Below are 22669 nucleotides of genomic sequence, written 5' to 3'. Positions count from 1 at the left end.
TTTTGTATGCTTCTGCTTACTCACCTAATGACACAGGGGCAGCTATTAACAGGAGGCCAGGGATTTTCTCTGTCTGCTTCCCTGCTGAGCTCCAGTGCCTAGAACAGTGTCTGGTCCACAGTAGGCTGTCAACACGTGTTTGTTGATTGACTTTACAAACAACCCTGAAGTTTCTCAGAAGCATGATGGGAATAAGAATGTCCCACCTCCTACCTCACAGGGTATCTGTGGTCTGCGATGGGAGATGGAGCCCCTGTCCTCAGCGAGACCTCAGTCTGATGGCAGAGATTCGTTTTCATCCTCCTTGGGACCTCTGCTTTCTAAGAGCCCATCGTCTGAAAGGGGAGACAGCCCAGTCTGCTGGTGGTGGCCACCGGAACCCAACTCCCAGCTCTCGGAGTCTACTCTGTGCCAGGCCAGGCTGAGGGCTGTTCATGTACCGTGTCCTTTAAAAATAGCCCCTGCCTCTGCCATTTTACAGATGCGAATACTGAGGCCAGGAAAAGGCGAGGGCCTACCTCTGCCCCCCAGCCCCATCCCTCACCTGGTCCCTTTCTGTGCAGGCAGGTTTCCCAGCCAGCACTCGGCAGGCTGCTTCCTCCCGACACTTGTCTTAGCCCACTTCCTCAGAAAGGCCATTTCTGGCCCCCAACTGCCCCCCTCCCCGCCAAGCTACTCCCACAGTGGGCCACTAGGTATTTATTGCGCTTTTCTCTCATGGGCCCTCAGGGAGGGCGAGGGGGCGACGTTTGCGGGGCTGGACGCGAGCCTCAGTTTCCCCGCTCGTCCCTGGTGGAAGGGAGGGGTTGGCCCCAAGGCCGCGGCCGCGGTCGCGGGGGTGCACGGGGTGGGTGGGCCGGGGGGCGGCGGCGCCACCTTAAGGCGGTTCTGCCCGCGGCTCCCGGCCGAGCCCCGCCGGAGGGAGGCGGCTCTGCGCGGGGCCCGTCGCCCGCGCCTCTGAAACCGGCCGCTGCTCGCCCGACCTTCTGCGCCGGCCTCGCGCCCCCAGCCCGGCAGGGGCCTCGGCGCCCCTCGGTCCCCGCGACCCCGCGCGCTCGCTCGGGGGGCGGGGGACTCCGGGGTCCCCTGCCCCACGCCGCTGCCCCCTTCTTTCTCGGGCAGCCCCCCACCCCAGCCTCTCTCCCATCCCGCCGCCGCCGCCTCTCCGCCCCCGTCCCCATATCGTCAAGCTCAGGCGGCGTGGGAGGGGGGGCCTCTCGAATCGACAGGATGTACCCCCAGGGAAGGCACCCGGTGAGTGGGGGGCCGGGCTGCGGGGGGTAGGGAGGGTCGCGCGTCCGGGAACTCAGACCTCGGCTTCCCACCCCCAGACCCCGCTTCAGTCCGGCCAGCCCTTCAAGTTCTCAATCTTGGAGATCTGCGACCGCATCAAAGAAGAATTCCAGTTTCTTCAGGCTCAGTACCACAGGTGAGGGGGGGCGGGGGCGTCCCGCCCCAGGGGCCCCGGGATCTCACCCGGGGGCTCACCTGGGGGCGAAGGGCGGGGCCCGCTGGGGCGAAGGGGCGGGGCCTCCAGCGTGCAGGGGGGAGGGAGGGGCCCCAGGGGCGTGGGGAGGGAGGGCTTCCAGGTAGAATCGCAGGTGAGGAGGACGGATGGTCCAGTGCTGGGACATTTTGAGCCTGGGAAGGGATGGGGTGGGCCTGGGGGCGGGAGGTGGGGGTGTGTGTGTGAGGAAGTGGGGCGGGGGAGAGCCAATCCCATCGCTTTGGAAACTGGCCCAGAAGGGGTCCGTGGGTGTCCCTGCTGCGGGGGCAGGGAGAGTGGGATCCCGATGCCCCGTCTCCTTTCCAGCCTCAAGCTGGAGTGTGAGAAGTTGGCCAGTGAGAAGACAGAAATGCAGCGACATTATGTCATGGTAAGGCGGGTTGTCAAAACGGGGCGGGGGGGTGGGGGAGAGTGGGGAAGAGAGCTTGGCTGTGAGTGAAAACACGTGGGGTGTGAATCCCGACTCCAGTACCACTCTGGGGCAAGTCCCCGGCCTGCTCTAAGCCTCATTTTCCCTCATCTGTAAAGTGGGCAGCTTGGGATTCCAGGCTGTCTCCCAGGGCCCTCCCAGCTCTTAAGAACAATAAGGCAAGGATGCCCACTTTCCTCATGAGCATCTCTGAGGGGCTAGGGTATCTGGGTACTGCCCCCCTCCCCCACTCCCGTGGGGAGAATGAAGGGGGTTCCTGCTTTCTTCTCTGGGCTCCCCCTCTGGGCCCCCAAGGAGCTGGGAGGCTCTGGGTCCTGCTGTGATCCCCCCCAGTCTGGGGGCTGTTGGAAGACCCAGCGTCACCCAGAGCAGCTGGACATCCATGGGCACGGTGGACATTGCCAGACAGCTTTTCCTTTGCAGTACTATGAAATGTCCTACGGGCTCAACATTGAAATGCATAAGCAGGTAACTGTGTGTTGGGGGTAAGGGTGTCCAGTGGCGGGGGGGGTGGGGATGGAAGTTGTGAGAGGGACCCGTCGCTCCCTCTGCTCCAGGGAACAGAGGTCTTATCCTGAAATCTCTGGGATCAGGGGGCCAGATTTCAGCCTCATGAAAGGAAAATGAACTTCTGGAGACCTTGTCTACGAGAGAGTCGGGCAGTGGACAGGGGCCAGGCATCCCTGTCAAGGAAGGCTCATAGCAGAAGCCAGCAGCCAGGTCAGCCAGGCTGGGGCGGGCCTTCTGTCCCAGGAGGGGGACAAACGGACAGCCTTAGAGGTCCCTTTCAGATCAGCATGTCTGACATTTGGAGATGGATCCTGAGAGTCTGAGATGGACCCCAAGGTTCTGTCGCTGTTTTGAATGTTCTGAGATTAACCCTAATGATCTGAGGTTCTGAGATTGTCCTCAGTTTCTGAGTGTGATCTCAAGGTTCTGAATTAGACCTGAAGGTTCTGCAATTGACTTCAGTTGCTCAAGATTAACCCCCAGATCCTGAGCTCAAGATTTTCTGATGGTTTCTAAGGGCAGGCGAGGATTCTACCACCCATGCACCCTGATGTTTTCTAAGGAGATGAAAGGGACCCCAAGATCCTGAGGTTGAAGGAATCTTGGATTTTGTCCATCCAAATATTAGAATAAATGGGCAGAACCTAGGGTCTTTCTGGTGGGTGGGAAGAAGTAGGGGTACACTGGGAGTGCCTGGGGGCACCTGCCTTGGCGTGCTTTTCTGGGTCTCTGGGGGCTCTGTTGCGTCTGGTGTAGGTGGCGGGGGGCTTGTATGCCTGGAGCGTGGTGTGGTCCCATGGGTGCATGAGATAGATCCTCTTATAGGATGGAGGATAAGGGGTAGGGTACCGGCCCCAGGAGCCTTCGTTCCACCCTCCTGGTAGCAGATGGAAGACACAAACCTCACCCAGATACACACAGCACCCAGCACTCCTGTAACTGAGGCAAAGGCAAAGCACAGGCTGACAAAACACCCCCTTACCCACCCACCCACATGCTTCCCCTCTGCTCAGCCTCTGTGGGCGTCCCCGGCCCAGCCCCGGTCCCAGGTGAAACCTACAAGTAAACCCACACTCTTCGTATCCTATCTCTATCCTCTGACACCAAATATTTCGCTTTTGCCACACCGAGTTCTCCAGCTCTGACACCAGCTGGGTGTCCTACACTTCTGCTCAATCCTAACACACTATCCAGAGTCAGTGTAGACCCCACAGGTTCAGGGATCAGCTCCCCAGGACTGCCCCCACTTCAGATGCCTATCGCAAGTCCAGACCTCCTGGGCTTCTGACCCACCAGCTATACATCAAGGTTCCCGCGACCCACTCCTTGGTCTGATAATTTGCTATAATGGCTCACAGAACTTGGGAAAGCTCTTACTATCACCCTTTCATGATAAAGGATATAACTCAGGAACAGCCAGATGGAAGGGATACACAGGGCAAGGTATGGAGAAGGGCATGGAGCTTCCGTGCCCGCTCCGGGCGCCCCCTCCCTGCACCTCCATGTGTCCACCCACCAGAAGCTCTGGAAACCACTTCAGTTAGGGGTTTTTAGGGAGGCTTCATTACCTAGGCACGATTGATTTCACCACTGGCCACTGGTGATTGACTCAATCTCCAGCTCCTCTTGACTCCCCGGAGGTCGGAGTTGGGGGTGGGATTGAAAGTTCCATCCCTCTTAATAAACTCACGTGCAGGTGAAACGGGCTTATTGTGAATAACAGAAGATGCTCCTCTTGCCTCTAATACTCAGAAATCTCTAGGGGTTTAGGAGCTCTGTGCCACGAACTGAGGCAAAGACCAAATGTATATTTCTTTCTTTTTTTTTTAACTTTTTATTTTATGTTGGACTATAGTTGATTAACAATGTTGTGTTCATTTCAGGTGTACCACAAAGTGATTCAGTTATACAATATGCATGTATCTATTCTTTTTCAAATTCTTTTCCCCCAAATGTATATTTCTTATATCACAGCATCACACCCCTGAGTGTGGTGCTCTGGGATCGCCCCTGACTACAGCCCCTGGGCACAGGCACGACCCAGAGAGGGGCCATGCCCGAGAGAGACCTGGGCCCAGCCAGGGCTCAAACTCAAAGCTTCTCGGGGTCACAGTCTGCGCTGGGTGGCTGCGCAGCTGCTTTCTGGAAATCTCTGTTGAGTGGGTCTGGCGGGTGGTGGATCTGTCTGTCCTGTCTTCCGGCTCAAGGCTGCCCTGGACATCAGGTGGACGGTGTCCTCGCCAGGCTCTCAGTCTGTCCCGGAGCCCGTGCCCTACACTTGCAGCTGCGGGTGACAAGCCCCTCACCCCAAGCTTTGCAAAGGCTTGTTATGCCCTGGAGTGGAGGTTCTGGATTGACAGCCTCCCCTCCAAGCCTCCTCCCCATTGCTTCCTGCCAGGCTGAGATTGTGAAGCGCCTCAGTGGTATCTGTGCTCAGATTATCCCCTTCCTGACGCAGGAGGTGAGTGGGCTTGGTGGGGGGGATGGGGAGCGGAGCTGGAAGAAGGGTGGGGGAGGGGGTCTGGCTGGATGCCACAGGCACTGGTTCTGCTGGGTGGCCTGGGGCCCTGGGCACTGGCTGGGCTGGGGCCTTAGGGATGGAGGGGGGGTGTTGGCTGAGGGGGAGGAGGGGGGGCTCAAGCCTACAGCCAGGCTGCCTCGGTCCAAGTCCTGGCTGTGTGGCCTTGGGCTAGTGGCTTGCCCTCTCTGTGCCTCTGTCATGAAATTTAGAGCAGTTGATACATACAAGGTGGTGAAGATGATGCTGGGTGCTTAGTAAATATCCAATAAAAATTAGTCCTTAGCACTTTGTCCTTACATTATGTTGAGTGAAATCAGCCAGTCACAAAAGGACAAATACTGTCTGATTCCACTCATGGGAGGTGCCTAGAGTCATCACATCCATAGAGACAGGAAGTAGATGGTGGGGGCCAGGGGCTGGGGGAGGGGGGTTGGGAGTCAATGTTTCCTGGGGACAGAGTTTCCTTTTGGGAAGATGAGAAAGTTCTGGAGATGGATGGTGGGGCTGGTCGCAGGACAGTGTGAATGTACTTAATGCCACAGAGCTGTGCACTTGAAGATGGTTAAAAGGGTAACTCTTACGTATTTGTAACCACAATAGTACAAAAAGGTGGAACAGGGCAGATAAAACTATAGAGGATGAGCACTTCATTGAAACTTAAAAAAATAAAGTTAGCCCTTGTGCGAATGCCCCAAGTTATTCAGGACCTTTGCATCCCCTGTTCCTGCTTCCATCTGGAGTATCCTGTCTCCAGAGAGACAAGAGGATGGATTCTGACACAGGGTGGATACAGGGGGGCCCTCACTGTGTTGGGGACCAAAAAAGGGAAAGGTTCTCCTCTTGGTTTGGACCTCATTGAATCTGAGGTTTCTGGGCTCTTGGGATGGAGTGAGATTCTCTCTGGTCTCAGACTTAGAGATGGTGTCTGAAAGCCCAGGATGGGGACAAGGTGGCCCGGAGTGAGAAAGGCCAAAACCACAGGAAACAGGGTAAAAAGACTTTAGGAAGGAGTGAATTAAGACACATGGGTGCCCCAGCAAATTCCATGCTTCTAGACTAGGAGTCAGCAAAGTACAGCCCGAGGGCCAAGTTACTGGCCCTTCACTTGTTTTGTAAATAAAGTTTTATTGGCACACAGCCATGCCCACTCATGGCCTTATTGTCTATGGCAGCTTTCCGCATAAAATGGCAGAGTTGTGGAGTTTCCATAGAGACCCTCTGGCCTGCAAAACTGAAAATATTGACTCTCTGGCCCTTTACAGTCAAAATGTACTAATCCATGGCCTGGACACACTCTGACAGGCATGACCTGTACAGGAGCGCCTGGTTAGCATCCTGACATCTCCTTAGTGGTGTCACGCAGCCCAAATCCCCATCCTGGGTAGTTGCAGGTGCACAAGTGGCCTTAGAGCACACACAGGAGCAACCAGCCATGTGTGGCCATTTACATTTGTATTAATTTATATTTCTTTTAAAATGTATTACATTAAATTTACATGTAAATTTCTATTAAATTAAATTAAAGGAGGCATCCCGTTCCCAGTTGCACCAGCCACATATCAAGTGCCCATGGCCACATGTGGCTTCCGTATCCAACAGTGCAGACTGAGGACATTTTATCACTGCAGGAAGGTGGGGAGAGGAAGGAAGGAGGGTGGGATGAGGGTGGGGTGTACGGGGCCTCTACAGGCTGCCAGTTTGTATTTTGTGACCTGGGTGGTTGGTACTCGGGTACTGATTTGTACAGTGGTTCTTTACTGGGGGTGACTCTGCCCCCAGGGGACACTGGGTGATGTTGGGGACATTTGTGGTCATCACCCCTGGGGGTGCTCCTGGCATCGAGTGAGTGGGGGGCTGAGGATGCTGCTCCACACCCCACAGTGCCTGGGACGAACGCCCACAGAGGGTGACCCGGCCCCCATGTAAGCAGTGCCGAGGGAGGGACCCTGATATATAAACCCCGATTTCTAATTATTAGTTTGAACTGCACTTAAATGCTTTGTTTCTTTGTCTGTCTGTTTCATGATTTTGAAAGGAAAGGGAGAGAGGGAGAGAAAGAAACTACAAAGAGCAAGCGAGAAAAGGGACTTCCCTGGCGGTCCAGTGGTTAGGACTCCACGCTCCCATGGCAGGGGGCACGGGTTCGATCCCTGGTCAGGGAACTAAGATCCCGACGCCAAAAAAAAAAAAGTGAGAGAAGAAGAGGGGCCCCGGAGGGCATGGCCTGGGAGGTGGGGTTGCCGAGCAGATGGGGGGGCTCTCCTGAGCGCCCTCCCCCCACCCACCCCCAGCACCAACAGCAGGTCCTGCAGGCCGTGGAGCGGGCCAAGCAGGTGACCGTGGGGGAGCTGAACAGCCTCATCGGCGTGAGTCTTCCGGCCCCCGCCCCGCCGTGGGTGGTGAAGCTGGGGGTGCCGGGTGGGCAGCTGGCCTGGGTTCTGGCCGCCCTGGAGACCTCAAGGGTGCCCCTTCTGCCTGGACCCTGCCTGTCCCGGCTCTCTCTCCATAGCCTCTTGTAGGGGGTGGTAGGGCACGGCCGGGGCCCCGCCCCCGCCCGCCCCTGGCCCACCCCCCTCCTCTCCAGCAGCAGCAGCTCCAGCCACTGTCGCACCACGCCCCCCCTGTGCCCCTCACCCCTCGCCCGGCTGGGCTGGTGGGCGGCAGTGCTACGGGGCTGCTGGCCCTGTCGGGAGCCCTGGCCGCCCAGGCTCAGCTGGCCGCGGTTGCCAAGGAGGACCGGACAGGCGTGGAGGCCGAGGGGTCCAGAGGTGAGTGGACATCACCAGATGCTGCGGGCTGGGGGCCCGCAGGGGCCCATGGAGAGGATAGCTGGACCATCAAACTCACCAAAGGGGCTGCAGGGTCGCGGGTTCAGCTCTGTTCCCAGTGGGCTGTGTGTCCTTGGGCAAGTTCTGTCCCTCTCTGAGCGTCTATCTGAATGGTGCGGGGAAGGGATTGTCCACCCCTTGCAAGGGTGTTGGAAGGAGAAGGGGGTTCTGAGCTGGGAAGGGCGCTCTGCACACTGTGGAGGGCTCTGCGCTCTGGCACGGTGGCACAAACACCTCATTCTTTTTCCTTCTCTCTCTTCACCACGCCCCCGCCTGTCAGTGGAGAGAGCCCCGAGCAGGGTAAGTTGAGGGGCATGGGGGATTTGCCCTCTTATCTCACATTTGCTTTGTCTTCACATGTGGCTGAAGCTGCTTGTTCTGAGCTGATAGGGGCCTCAGAAGGAGACCGCATCCTGCTTTCACACTGTGTAGCCATTTTTTTTGGTGGGGGGGATGCCCGTAAGACTAGAGTTTTATTTATTTTAAATTTTCCATCTCTAGCGAGTTTTTGCAATTGAATAAATGAATGCATGCTCGGGTAGCATTCCATCCATCCCTCCATCATTAATTTATCCCTCATCCACTCCATTTTATCATTTACAAGAGTGCTGACCAATAGAAATATCATGTGAGCCCCGTAGGTAATTTTTTTAAACTTGTTTAATTTTTTTTTTTTTTTTTTTTTTTTGCGGTACGTGGGCCTGTCACTGCTGTGGCCTCTCCCGTTGCAGAGCACAGGCTCCGGACGCGCAGGCCCAGCGGCCATGGCTCACGGGCCCAGCCGCTCCGCGGCATGTGGGATCTTCCCGGACCGGGTCATGAACCTGTGTCCCCTGCATCGGTGGCGGACTCTCAACCACTGTGCCACTAGGGAAGCCCTAAACTTGTTTAATTTTGAAATCATTACAGATGCCCAGGAGGTTGCAAAGAAATGTACAAGGAGGTCCCATGCACCCCTCACCCAATGATAACATCTTGCAAAACTAAAATACCATATCAAAGCCAGGAAACAGACATGGGTGCAACCCACAGGGCTTATTCCCACTTCACGGTTTTACATGCACTCGTGTGTGTGTGTGTGTGTGTGTGTGTGTGTGTGTGTGTGTGTTTATGCAGTTTCAGTCACACGTTTAGCTTTGTGTAAACATCACTGTAAATTTTCTAGTAGGCACATTAAAAAAGTTTGGGCTTCCCTGGTGGCGCAGTGGTTGAGAGTCCGCCTGCCGATGCAGGGGACATGGGTTCGTGCCCCGGTCCGCGAAGATCCCACATGCCGCGGAGCGGCTGGGCCCGTGAGCCATGGCCGCTGAGCCTGCGCGTCCGGAGCCTGTGCTCCGCAACGGGAGAGGCCACAACAGTGAGAGGCCTGCATACCGCGCAAAAAAAAAAAAAAAAAAAAAAAAGTTAATGAGGTGAAATGAATTTCAATAGTAAATTTTATTTAACACAATGCATCTAAAATATTTCAACCTGTAATCCACATAAAACAGTCTGTTTTTTTGTTTTTTGGGTTTTTTTTTTGGAGCAGAGAAAGGTTTATTGCAGGGTCATGTAAGGAGACCTGCAAGGTTGGCTCATGCCCCCCACAAAACCCAAACTCCCAACATAAAACAGTTTTAATGGGATCTTTTCCGTTCTTTTTATTGTATTATGCCTCCAAGATCCGAATGCATTTTGCACTTAGAGCTCATCTCAGTTCACATTAGTGCCCCCCCCAGGGGACCCTGGGCGATGTCTGGGGACATTTGTGGTTGTCATGACCCCACTGAGTCTGCCCTCGGAAGGTCCCTTTTCCCAGATGGGAAGCTTGAGGCACAGATCCTAGTAACAGTGATGGGGATCCTTGGTTTTGGCTGGACCAGGACGCAGTCTGGGGCCCTGTGTCTCTGCAGAGTGCATCCCCCTCACCCCCAGAGAGTGTGGCGGAAGAGGAGCGACCCAGCGGCCCGGGTGGCAATGGGAAGCAGAGAGCGGAGGAGAAGGATCTGTCGGGACCTTATGTGAGTGGGGGGCACACATGGACTGGGGTGGGCAGACAGTGTGGGAGGCGGACCAGCCTGAGAGATTGATTGCCCCTGTGGGTCGAGAGCTGGGAAGGAGGTAAGGATGCCTCCTGGTCTCTGGCTCTTCCCCCACTGCACAGAGGAGTAAAGTGAGGCCACACAGCACCTCCTGGGCACTCAGCTCCATCTCCTCCATTGAAGGATTCCCCCCTCCCCCCGGCCTCCCTTGTACTTGAGCAAATGAACCAAACCACAGAATCCCAGTCAAACCCTCCTGAAGAGAGGTAAGGGGGCGTGGAGGCAGGAGCATGGCCAGGGTGAGCTCTCTCCCCCCTGTCCCCCCAGGAGAGTGATGAGGACAAGAGCGATTACAACCTGGTGGTGGACGAGGTGAGTCGGGGTCCAGCCTCCTCCCACTCTGACCTCAGGACTAGGAGGTCTGGGCACAGAGCAGGCAGTGGGTTATCCGGGGATTTGGGGGGCCCAGAGGGAATGGGTGTCCTGGTGTTCCCCTCTCTATGGGATGGCTGGGATGGGGAGGGCATGGGGCCAGGGGAAGTAGGAGAAACTGGGGCACCCCAGGCTGACCTCCTCTCCATAGCACAGGTGGGGAAACTGAGACCCAGAGAACCCTGGATGTGGGCAACGGAAGCGGCTTCAAGCCCTGGCTCACCGTGTCACTTTGGGAGAGTGACACCCCCTTCCCCGGCCTCACTTTTCCCCATCCGTTCAATGGGGGAAAACAAAACCAAGCCCGTATATAGTCCTTGCTATGTGTGCTTATGTCATTTAACCCATTTTACGGATGAGTCCACTGAGGCTCAGGGAGGTTTCATAATCCTCCCAAGGTGGGTCCTAGGTGCCCAGTCTAGAGGTTGGGGTAGGACACAAGCAGGGTATAGAGAGGGCGTCTCCTTCCCCTGCCACTTTACCCCGCCCCCCCCACTCATCATCACCTCCTCCAACCCAGGACCAACCCTCCGAGCCCCCCAGCCCAGCAACCACCCCATGTGGGAAGGCACCCATCTGCATCCCTGCCCGTCGGGACCTGGTGGACAGTCCAGCCTCCTTGGCCTCCAGCCTTGGCTCACCGCTCCCCAGAACCAAGGAGCTCGTCTTGGTAAGGAGTAGGGGAAGCCTTGAAACTCATTTTATTCATCCTGGGGACCTGGAAACAGATTCTACCACATTAGATGTGGAGTGATGAGAAATGAAACAGGCTGTTGTGGTCCAGGATTTCCTTAGTGATTATTTTGCTGCCTTCCTAAAAAGCACCTCTACATTAGTCCAGTAATTTTTCCTAAGTGGACTCACTCTGTGGAACCTCAGTAAATCTGAAAAGGCAACTTTGTAAATAATATTAAAAGGTAGCTCACCATCTTATGTGGAAACCAAGTATCTCTTGCAATAAATAGGAAATCTGGTGAAAATAAACACAGTGAAACTATAGAATTGCTGGCTTGGCCAGGCTGATTCCAGCCCTGGGGGTGTTAAGGCCTTGGGAACACACCAGCCCCAACCTGAGATGTGGTCCCTGCAAGAAAAGATGATTCATATCAGAACAGCTCTCTCCTTGGGCCTCCTGGTGTTTAATGCCAGCCGTATGGACCACCTGAAAGCACTCCCCCAGGCATTCTCAATTCAGCTCCTTTTGTCCCTGCCCCCAAATCTTCCCCAGACCCCTGCCCTGCCCTTACCAGGGAGACTGTGTCGGTTTCTAGGCCTCCCCTCCCAGCAGGTTGCTATGGCAACCGCCAAGGTTGGGGCTCCCATCGCATCTCTTGTGCCCTCCTCCCACTCCAAGGAGACAAAGAGGGGGAGGGGCAGCGCTGTTCTAATGGAGAAGGCCCCCCTGGTCCCCACGTTGGCACCATCCACTCCCTGTCGTGGGTGTGTGAGTGTGGCTGTCACAAAATGTGTGACCTTGTAAAGGAAGGATAGGGTGCAGCCCACACAAGACGAGGATGTGAAGTTTCTTGAAAGGCAAAGGAAGCGATGGCTGGAAGCCGAGACAGAGCTTGTTCCTCCATGAAGGAGGTCCGGCTTCCTCTCTCCTCCAGGGTCCCCACGGGGACGGACAGCAGTGGGGGAGCTCCTCGTGGGGAGCAAGGGGGTGAGGGTCTTGCATCTGGGAGCATACTGTGGTCTCCTACTTCGAGAGCCCATCCTAGAGTTTGTTCCTTGGCCCTGAAGGATACGCCAGCCTCTAACTTTGTGCCTCGCCTTCTCTCGTGATCCCTGTGCGCCCACCATGCCCCAGATGTAGGGATGTTCACCGCATCCCTTACCCTGTGGTTGCCCTGTGTACCTTATCACCCGCATGCGCAGTTCTCCCAAGATTGCCCGGGTTCCCGTGGGCACGCACGTGTGTGCACCCCATGGGGTGGATGCTCAGGCGCCCGCCTGGTGTTCCGATGCGTGCAGGGACACACCCCAGGGGAGCGGGCCCCATGCTCAGGAGGTCGGCTGTGGGGCCCGCTCCCCTGGTGTGTGTGTCCCTGCATGAGCCCTGGCCTGCTCCAGGTGTACTCCCTCCTCCAACTCACCTTCTGCCCAGATCCTTAGGCTGCAAGGCACCAGGTGCCTGGGGGTGTTCAGTGCTGCCCTCTCTCCCCCAGAACGATCTTCCTGCCGGCACCCCTGCCTCCAAGTCCTCAGACTCCTCCCCGCCCCAGGACGCGTCCACCCCTGGGCCCAGCTCCGCCAGTCACCTCCGCCAGCTCGCGGCCAAGCCAGCACCTTCCACGGACAGTATTGGTGAGCACCTGCTGGTGCCTGCCAGGACAGGCCTCCTTTCCGGGGAGTTCTAAACAATGGTGGGGGGTGGGGGAGGCAGGACGTGTGGATTCCAGCTGGGGCATTGCCTTGCCCTTTCCATGACTCAGAATAGACACTGCCTCACTCTGGGCCTCCGTTTCTTCATTGTCTTGGCCCAGACATGGGAAACTGAGGCCCAGAGAGGGGAAGTGACTTGCTCTGGGGCTTCAGCCCAGTGCTGGAGAGACAAGCTTTGGAGTTAGACAGGCTTGGGTTTCAGGCCAGCTTTGGACACTCACCAGCTGTGTGACCTCGGGCAAGTGATCAACCTCTCTGAGCCTCACTTTCCCCATCATTAATATGGGGATGACAGTGCTCCTCTTTTCTGTCTTATGGCCGGGCTCTGGCTGGTTCTGGAGTCCCAGAAAGAAACTAGCTGGTTCTGGAGTCCCAGAAAGAAACTAGCCCTGGAACTTGCCTTCAGGGAGATCCCAGGTGGTGGGGGAGGAGACCCAGACCTCAAAATTCCCAGCTCTGTGTGATCAGGGCTGGGGTGGAGGAAGGGACCCAAGATGGGCCAGGTTGGAGGCAAGGGGTGGAGTGGGGAGGCTCAAGGATGTTCCTGAGACGTTGCTGGACATTGAGTCTGGGTTTTGAAGGATGAGTAAGAATTCAATAACTGAAAAAGGAAAAGGAAAGGCTTGTTGGCCAGAGGCAACAGCAGCTGTAAATGTCTGGAGATAGGACAGGGTATGGTGGATGCTGGGCCAGAGCATGAGGGCCCTGGAGCTCCCCCAAGGCAGTGGAAGGCAGGATCTGGATCCAACGTGTCTGAAGATCTGTCTTTGTCTCTTCTCTCTCAGCCCTGAGGAGTCCCCTGACCCTGTCCAGTCCCTTCACCACATCCTTCAGCCTGGGCTCCCACAGCGCCCTTAATGGGGACCTCTCTGTGCCCAGCTCCTACGTCAGCCTCCACCTGTCCCCCCAGGTCAGCGGCTCTGTGATGTATGGACGCTCCCCCATGGTGAGTCGTCAGGGTGGGAGATGCCAGGAGGTGTGAGCAGGGCCCAGGGGCTGGGGGCTGGGAGGAGAAACCAGGTACACACCCAAAGACCAGGGAATTGGGAAAGGGAGGAAAGTCCTGGCCTGGCAAGTGCATGTGGGAAGATGATCTGAGGGTCTCAGTAGCCCCACAAGCTTAATACAAATAAGCACCTGTGACTGTGGAAGAAACAACTGTGATTATGTTGCGTTAAGAGAACCAGAGAACCTCAGCCATGGGATGTGAGGGTGTGCTTCAGCCTGGTGTACAGTTGTTTGCCCTGATTTTTAAGGGACGTTGGTGATTCTGGTAGATTGTAGAGGAAGGACTACCCCAGGGAGAGGACTGGAAGTGATGTACCATGGGAAAGAGTTGAAGGAGAGGCATGAGACTCCTGAGCTGGTGCGTGGGCCCCAGAGGGCAGTACTGGGACAGATGCTTGCTAGAGTGAGCCATCCTGCAGTGGGTGTAGATGCCTCCAGAGGGAAGAAAATGCCTGTCATTGGAGTTATTCAAGGCCTGAGGCTGGGTGGGCACTTGCAAGGCGTGTTGTAGAACAGAGGTCAGCAGTGTTTTCTGTAAAGGGCCAGATGGTAAGTATTTTTGGCCTTGCAGACCAGTTGATCCCTATCACAACTACTCAACTCTGCCTTCATAGCTCAAAAGCCACCATAGACAACATATACAGGAATGGCTGTGTGCCAATAAAACTTTATTTATGACAACAAGCAGGGGGCTGGAGTTTGCTGACCCCTGTTCTGTGCATTGGACGGAAGATTCATCAGGATCCTTCCACCTCTGGGGCCGTAGGATTCCCCAGCCAGAGACCTTGGGGTTCCCTCATGTGAAAGCCTCCACTTTCCCATCTGTAGGATGGGTAAAGGAAAGGGCACCTCCCCTTTCTTGGGGAGGGGCTGATAAACAAATTGGGGGGTGTGTTCTCTGATAAACAGAGAGGAACATGGCAAGTGAGCACGGGAGAGGGCAGTTGTGGGTTTGAGTCATCCGCCCATGACACCCCCGTTGGCGTTTTGGCAGATGGCATTTGAGTCTCATCCACATCTCCGAGGGTCGTCCATCTCTTCCTCCCTGCCCACCATCCCCGGGGGAAAGCCGTGAGTACCAGGGTGGGGCTCCCTGCCTCCTCTCAGGTGCTTACATTGTGGGGTGCGTGTTGGGCTTCCCTGCTGCCTTTCCCGAAAGTCTCTTCTGTAAGATAATCGGGGCTCCCGGAGTTGCGCTCTGGAGAGAGGGTTATGTAACAAGCAAAGCCTACACTAGTGGTTCTCAGCAGGGGGTGGATTTTGTGCTTCCTTACTGCCCTCCCCTACCAACCTCAGGACATTTAGTGATGTCTGGTGATATTTTTGGTTGTCACACCCAAGTGCTTCTAGTCTCTAGTGGGTGGGGGGCCAGGGATAATACTCAACACACTACAATGCACAGGACTGCCCCATCCCAGAGAATGACCCGGCCCCAAGATCAGTAAAACTTTCTGCCGTGACGGGAATGTTCTACACTTACAGCTGTCCAGTCTGATTGCCATCAGCTATCTGTGGCTTTTGAGCACTTGAAATGTGGTCACTGCGACTGAGGAACTGAAATTTTAAATTTCTTTCCATTTAACTGGCCCTGTGGCTGGTGGCTGCTATTGGACTGCGTTCTCTGGAGCTCACAGGGCATCTTCCTGGATCCTCTGTTCCACGGAGATTCACTAAGTGCTTGCTTACCATGCACCAGGCCACGGCCGGACCCCTTCCTCTTCAGTATCACGCTGACCTTTGATCCTGGGGCCCCGTCCCTAAACGCATGGGGGCACAGGCAGGGGGGTGAGGGTGGGGAGGGTCCCGGCTCCCCGTGCGTCATGCCCCACCTCCCGTCCAGGGCGTACTCCTTCCATGTGTCTGCGGACGGGCAGATGCAGCCGGTGCCCTTCCCTTCTGACGCGCTGGTGGGCGCCGGCATCCCGCGGCACGCGCGGCAGCTGCACACGCTGGCGCACGGCGAGGTGGTCTGCGCGGTCACCATCAGCGGCACCACGCAGCATGTGTACACGGGCGGCAAGGGCTGTGTGAAGGTGTGGGACGTGGGCCAGCCGGGCGCCAAGACGCCAGTGGCTCAGCTGGACTGCCTGGTGAGGGCGGGGCGGAGCTTGCAGGCCAGCGGGGCGGGGCTTATAGGCCGACCGGGTGGACCTTACAGGCCACCTAGGGGTGGGGCTATAGGCCAATGGGTGGAGTTTATAGGCCAACCAGGGTGGGGCTTCTTGGCCAGTTTGGGGCAGAGCTCTTAGGGCACCCACAGGTGGAGATTATAGCCCGACAGGGTTGGGGCTTATGGGCCAGTGGGGTGGAGCTTATGGGCCAACCAGGGGCAGGATTTATAGGCCAATGAGGGTGGAACTTACAGTCCAACAGGATTGGAGATTAACGCCAGTAGGGTGGCGCTTATAGGCCAACCAGGGGCAGAGCTTACAGGCCTACTGGGGTGGTTTTTTCAGCTGGGCTCTGGCAGGCATGGCTAAGGGTGCTACCCCACGCCCTTGCTTCTCTCCCCTCCCAGAACCGGGACAACTACATTCGTTCCTGCAAGCTGCTGCCGGACGGCCGGAGTCTGATAGTGGGTGGTGAGGCCAGCACCTTGTCCATCTGGGACCTGGCGGCCCCCACCCCTCGCATCAAGGCGGAGCTGACCTCCTCGGCGCCCGCCTGCTACGCCCTGGCCGTCAGCCCCGACGCCAAGGTCTGCTTTTCCTGCTGCAGTGACGGCAACATCGTGGTCTGGGACCTGCAGAACCAGACCATGGTCAGGTGGGTGGCCGGTGCCCTGTGACCTCGGGCAAGCCCCTGCCGTCTCCCCTTTGTGCTGTGGGAGCGGCCTGGGAGGATGCTGGAACAGCATCTCCTCCAGGATGGACACCTGGGCCCTCCTTCCTCCAGGCAATTCCAGGGCCACACGGATGGGGCCAGCTGCATCGACATTTCTGATTACGGCACTCGGCTCTGGACAGGGGGCCTGGACAACACCGTGCGCTGCTGGGACCTGCGGGAGGGCCGCCAGCTGCAGCAGCATGACTTCAGCTCCCAGGTGCCGCACGGGATCTGGCAGAAGGGGGACACAAGCTCCAGGAATCCGGCCTCCCTTCCTCTCCCCCTGAGGCACCCACTTCCAGATGCCGGGCAGGACCAACTACCTGCTCTCTGTGCCCATCTTTCTTGTCCTTGAGACAAATTCACAGACCTTCCTCTTTAATTCTTCAAAGACAGCACAGGGAAGCACAAAGGAGCTGATTTGTATCAAGCTGTGGGGCTACTAAGACCCTCAGATCATCTTCCCAGATGTTCTTGCCAAGCCATTCCTCTGTTCCTTTGTCTCTTGTGTAGCTGGTTTCTCCTGCCAGCCTTCAACCCCTTGACCCTACTGAGAGCTCTTGACCACCTCCCCCCACCAGGACTCATCGTGGGGGAGCTGCTGACCCCAGGGGACAGATAGGAGCCGGACACAGAGAGGTCTCTATTGGGGGTGCTCTGGAAGGCCAGATTGAAGGATGTGGTGAAGGGGTTGGACAGAATCATGGGGCTCCCCAGGGCTGAGCAAAGAGTCAAGGACAGGTCTCCAGATACCCTGGACCCAGATCCTGTCTCCCATTGCCTTAGGGGCAGGTTGTGAGCTCCTTGGCCTGTTCTTTAAGACCTCTGTGCTCTAGTGTCACCCGCACCATGCCATGTGATACCTCTGGACCTCCCCACTTACAGTTCTCTCTGGCTGAGATGCCTTTCCTTTCCTTTCTCCCATTGGTAAACTCCTACACATCCTTCAAAACCCATCTCCAGTTTGCCCCCTCCTTGAAATCTGGTGGGCACTAGCCCCCGAACTCTTTCTTTTTTTACCTTTTCTTTAGCTTGAAGCTTCCTTTGATAGGGAAATCAGGGGTGCAGGTGGGTATAGTTGTCCATCCCGTGTCCCCAAAATTTAGATGGGTGGCATATGTATCTGGTGATCCCATGGTGAATATCTCCCATCCCACCGGGCCCTTCTTTATACAGGAACACTTCTACATGTCCAGGAACACGTGAAACCCTCCAGGCTTTGCTGTGAATTTATGGTTCTTTCCACACATGTCTCATTTGTCAGTAAGACTTTGAGAGGCTGAGGATGGGTCAGGGTCTTATGCCTCTCTGTGCGGTGCTGGGCATGGGGCACAGACTTATGTAGCCACCACGTACTTTCAAATCAAAGTAAAAATTGGTGTTGGCAAGTGGGGAAAGTTCCAAGTTGGGAGTCAGAAGGCCTGGTCTTTGATGGACTTGCTATATGACCTTGAGCTGGATGTGGCCTCAGCTTCCCTTCCACCATCTGCTAAAGGGGAGCTACTGTCCTTGCTGGCTTCGCCCCCTCCCTCCCTCCCTCCCTCCCTCCCAGAGCTGTTGTGCGTTCAGAGCAGATAATGGATATGAGGCCCCAGGGTTCCGTGTAATTCTGATTAATATTAATGATTCAACACACAGTTGCCTGCTGTGCTCCAGGCCCAGGGCCAGCTGCTTCTCCACGCGGGAGCTGCAGCGGGAGAGTGTTGGACATCTCCCCTCCCCGCCCTGGCCCCCCAGCTCTGGGCATCCCCCCCACATCCCAAGGGGTTTTTCATCTCCTGTCTTCCCTCTTCACCCCCAGATTTTTTCCCTGGGCCACTGCCCCAACCAGGACTGGCTGGCGGTTGGCATGGAGAGCAGCAACGTGGAGATCCTGCACGTCCGAAAGCCCGAGAAATACCAGCTGCATCTTCACGAGAGCTGTGTGCTCTCCCTCAAATTTGCCTCCTGTGGTGTGTGTCTGCCGGTCTGGGGTGGGGACTCCAGGGTGCTGGGGCAGGGTTGCCAAAACACAACCACAACAAAAAAAACCATGACAGAAAAAGAGGATCCCTGGTTTAATTTGAATCTTAGGTAAACAGCAGTCATTCCTTACTTGTCCCATTCTAAGTATTGCATGGGACATACTCTAAAAGACAAAGAATTAGTTAGCATAAGTAAGTAGATCCCAAGTATTTTGTGGGACATACTTACACTAAACAACACATAATTTATTAGCATAAGTATGTCCCTCAAATACGTGGGACATACTTATACTAAAAAGCAACTAATGTGTTAGTGCAGATATATCTCAAATACTGCATGGGATATACTTACACTAAATTTTTTTTTTTTTTTTTGGTATAGATACATCCCAAGTATTTCATGGAACTTACATATACTTAAAAAAAACCCCGAACAAACAGATAATGTACTATATGGGACCCACCAGTACTAAAAATGATGTGTGGTTGATCTCGGATTCAGATGTAACTGGGCACCCTGTTTTTATCTGGCAACGTTCTCCTGGGGCTCCCCCTTCTTGACGGCCAGTTGGAGCCCTTTGAGGCCTTGGTTTCGGTATCTGGAATGTGGCGGGGAAGCTCGAGCATCAGCGAAGGGGCCTCCTGTCCCCCAGAGACGGGCAGAGGTGTGAGAAAGGGAGCGAGAAGAGAGGCCAGACCAGGCTGCCCCGGCTCTGCCCGCAGCCCCCAGCCCTGGCTTCCTCCAGTCTGCCCCCCTCCTGAACTCCCTGCCCTGCTTCCCCCAGGGCGGTGGTTCGTGAGCACCGGCAAAGACAACCTGCTCAATGCCTGGAGGACGCCGTACGGAGCCAGCATCTTCCAGGTACTTCGTGTCTGAGGTCCCCAGCCCCGCAGGACACCAGGTGCCCGGGGACCCAGTGGGGATTGAACAGGGAAGTGTCCCCACCAGCCACGAGCTACTAAAGCAGAGCGGTCAGCCCGAGGGCCACATCTGTGCACAGCCTGTTTTTGTTTTTAATTGTGATAAAATGTATATAAAAGTTGCCATTTTAACCATTTGTAAGCGCACAGCTCAGTGGCATTAAGCACATTCACACTGTCGCGCAGCCATCCCCACCATCCATCCCCAGAACTTTCCCATCTTCCCAAACTGAAACTCTGTCCCCATGAAACACTGACTCTCCGTCCCCTCCCCCAGCCCCTGGCCCCCACCGTCTACTTCCTGTCTCTATAGATTTGATGACTCATATGAGTGGGATCACACAAGATTTATCCTTCTGTGTCTGGCTTCTCTCGCTGAGCATCATGTTCCCAAGGTCCATGAACGTTGTAGCGGATGTCAGAATCGCCTTCCCTTTTAAGGCTAATATTCCACTGTATGGATGGACCACATTGTGTTTATCCATCACCCGTCGATGGACACTAGGGTTGTTTCCACTTTTTGGCTGCTGTGAATATTCATGTGCAAGTTCTCGTGTGCATGCATGCTTTCATTTCTCCTGGGCAGATACCTTGGAGTGGAATTGCTGATAATTGTTTAATCTTTGGAGAAACTGCCAGACCGTTTTCCAAATTTTCTGTTCCCACTAGCAGAGTGTGAGAGTTCTGATTTCTCCCCCTCCTCAACAACACTTGTTCTGTTGTCTTTCTTATAGCCATCCTGCTGGATGTGGAGTGGTTTTTACATTTTTTAAAGGGTTGTCAAAGAAAAAGGAGATGATGTAACACAGACTGATTTGATCTCTGGACGTATGGCCAGAGCGCATTTGGACTTAAATGAGCTTTCAGGTCAAAGCCTAAAAATTTACTATTGGCCCCTTTACAGAAAAAGTTTGCAGAGCGCTGGTGTAGGTCATCCTGCTGTGAGCTCAGCCCTCTGCTGTGCTGTGTGGCCTCATGCTTGGTGCACACCCTCTCTGAGCTTCCCAGGAAAGGGCAGTTCTCCTGTTCCAGAGAACCGAGGTCTTGCTCTTCCCAGGAGCATTGTGACCTGTCCAGAGGCTCAGCTCCAAAGGACCTTTCTCTGGAAAATGTGTCACTCTCCTTCCCTCCCCCCTGCTAGGCTCCCCACACTGGGCTCCCCTGAGTCCTATCTTGGGCCCAGCCTGGACCACAGATTCACCCTTGTGGGCAGTCTCCTTGCCTCTTTGCTCTGAACTTGCTGGTGGTCGGGAGCACGAACCAGACCGTGCTGGCCTTGGCCGTGCCTCACTCTCCCTTCTCTCTCCCCCTTCCCCTCCCTGTCGACAGTCCAAGGAGTCATCCTCCGTGCTGAGCTGTGACATCTCCGGGAATAACAAATACATCGTGACAGGCTCTGGGGACAAGAAGGCCACCGTGTATGAGGTGGTCTACTGAGACACCACTCTTCCTGCACCCCTGGCCCAACTCCCGAGGGAGAGGCATCCAGGACCGCCTCTCCAGTCCTACTCTGAGCACTAAATCTCATCTGCTCTCCGGCTGACCCCCTTACGTCCTCCCCTGCTGGATGTGGGACCAGATGTGCAGGGGGACTTTGGGGAAATAAATGTATTTATCACAACCGCCTTTCTGTCTTGGGCTGAGGAGCCAGGAACCTTTGCTCTTTCTGGGCACGGTTCCGGAGGGAAGGCCACTTGCTAGCTGTGTCAGCCTCTTTTTCCTCACCTGGACATTGAAAGAATTCATTCCGCATGAAATGCTGAGGGGTCGACCACAGGAAATGGGGGTTGTCTTGGGCCGTGTGGCTTCCATTGTGCCACGTAACAAACAGCCCCCAGATCTCAGTTGGTTGAAACGATAGATGTTTATCTCTCACCCATGCCCATGTGGCGGGTGGGGCTCGACTCCAAGCAGACACTCAGGGCTCCAGGCGGAGGCTTTGCCACCTCAGTGTGTAGCTTTTGAGGCCAACGTAGCAGGGGGGCTGCTTCTACATCCTTGGCCCCAAAGCTTCACCTATGTGCTCTACTGCCAGCCTGTGGGACAGACGCACCCCAAGACCCTGCCCACGTACAGAGCGTTAGGGAATATGGTAGAGCACGAAGGTATTTGGGGTGCAGTCATGTTTCCTTTGAGACTCTGTGATAATTCCTAAGAGCCTGGCACACGGTGCCCAGCCCACGGTCAGGTGCTGAGCGGAGGTCACAGTCCCAGAGGAGGTGACAGCAAAGAGAAGAGCTAAAGGAGGAGAAACAGCCATTTGGAAGAGTGACGGAAGGATGTGCTGGGAACAGAGGGAACAGCATGTGCGAAGGCTCAGAGGTAAAGAGCTTGGCCGTTGTGGAAGTCAGGAGAGCAGGGGCGTGGGGTTTCCTCCTCAGCTTCAGATCAGGCTTAAGCAGAGAAAGCCCATGGAAATGTGAGCCAGATTTCGGGAGAGGCCGGTGGGGGTGGCAAAGCCATCAGAGCTGGGTTCTGGAAGTTCCCAGGGGCTGCCACGAGGACCATGGGCTAGAGGGGGCTGGGGGGCAAAGTAGGGCTGCTGCTGGGAAACTTCTGGAGGGAGGTGGCAGGGTCGCTGCTGGAAACAGTCGTGCCCAGGGGGTTTCTGAAGGCATGGGATGGAGATAGGATAATTCTCCAGTTAGGGAGACCAGACCCGTTGACGCCACCTGGGACGCTGCTCATCCCAGAAGGATGGGGTGAGCAAATGGTGATTTCAGAGCGGCACAGCTGACACTGGCTGCGTAATTCTTGGTTGTGGGGCCGTCCCAGGCACTGTAGGGTGTTAAGCAGCATCCCTGGCCCCCGACCGCTCAAGGCCAGGAGCCCTCCCAGTCGTGACAAACCACATTTGTCCCCAGACACGGCCCGGTGTCCCCTGGGGGTTAGACTCACCGCCAGGTGAGAAGCACTGATCTAACGGGACACAGGTAACTTGTGAAGGACCGAGGACCCCATCCCTGGGACTGTGCAGGCAGGGCTGGGAAACATCTCTCCATGACATCAGATGAGCTCAGTGGAGCAGAAAGAAGGGCTCCAGGCAACTCCCTTGCGGTCCAGTGGTTAGGACTTCATGCTTTCACTGCCGTGGCCCGGGTTCCATCCCAGGTTGGGGAACTAAGATCCCACATGCTGCGTGGCGTGGCCAAAAACAAAGGGAAAAAAAAAAAAAAGAAGGGCTCTACGTCCAGTTCCCCCGACGGCAAGGGTCAGTGGCTCTGATCCGATTCTCAGGGAATGTGGACTCAAAAGGCTCAGAGACCCAGGCTGGAAAAGTCCTTCCCAATCTCCACAAGACGACCAGGGGACAGGA

The 22669-nt window shown here is 55.7% G+C and overlaps 1 protein-coding gene across 6 annotated transcripts; it reads left to right on the top strand.

Annotated features, from left to right (window-relative positions):
- The first annotated feature begins 955 nt into the window (after positions 1-955).
- Positions 956-20974, top strand: TLE2 (TLE family member 2, transcriptional corepressor). Of its 6 annotated transcripts, XM_060145615.1 has the most exons (21): positions 956-1254; positions 1332-1429; positions 1814-1877; positions 2361-2405; positions 4846-4908; positions 7004-7157; positions 7258-7334; positions 7553-7736; positions 8077-8096; positions 9689-9796; positions 10145-10189; positions 10770-10919; positions 12418-12556; positions 13420-13580; positions 14637-14713; positions 15483-15732; positions 16161-16408; positions 16538-16685; positions 18270-18420; positions 19218-19294; positions 20683-20974. In XM_060145615.1, exons 1-21 carry the CDS (start codon positions 1231-1233, stop codon positions 20788-20790), a joined length of 2391 nt encoding a protein of 796 aa, XP_060001598.1. In that variant the 5' UTR covers positions 956-1230; the 3' UTR covers positions 20791-20974. The 6 variants fall into 6 exon arrangements, with proteins under 6 accessions (XP_060001598.1, XP_060001595.1, XP_060001596.1 ...); XM_060145612.1 differs by lacking the exon at positions 7004-7157 and having other exon boundaries at positions 7260-7334; positions 13420-13544; XM_060145613.1 differs by lacking the exon at positions 7004-7157 and having other exon boundaries at positions 957-1254; positions 7260-7334; positions 15483-15675.
- Positions 20975-22669: the final 1695 nt, after the last annotated feature.

Source organism: Lagenorhynchus albirostris, chromosome 3, assembly GCF_949774975.1.
Source record: "Lagenorhynchus albirostris chromosome 3, mLagAlb1.1, whole genome shotgun sequence".
Lineage (NCBI taxonomy): Eukaryota > Metazoa > Chordata > Mammalia > Artiodactyla > Delphinidae > Lagenorhynchus > Lagenorhynchus albirostris.
Note: the sequence above shows the minus strand (reverse complement) of the source record. Positions and strands in the feature narration are given on the sequence as shown.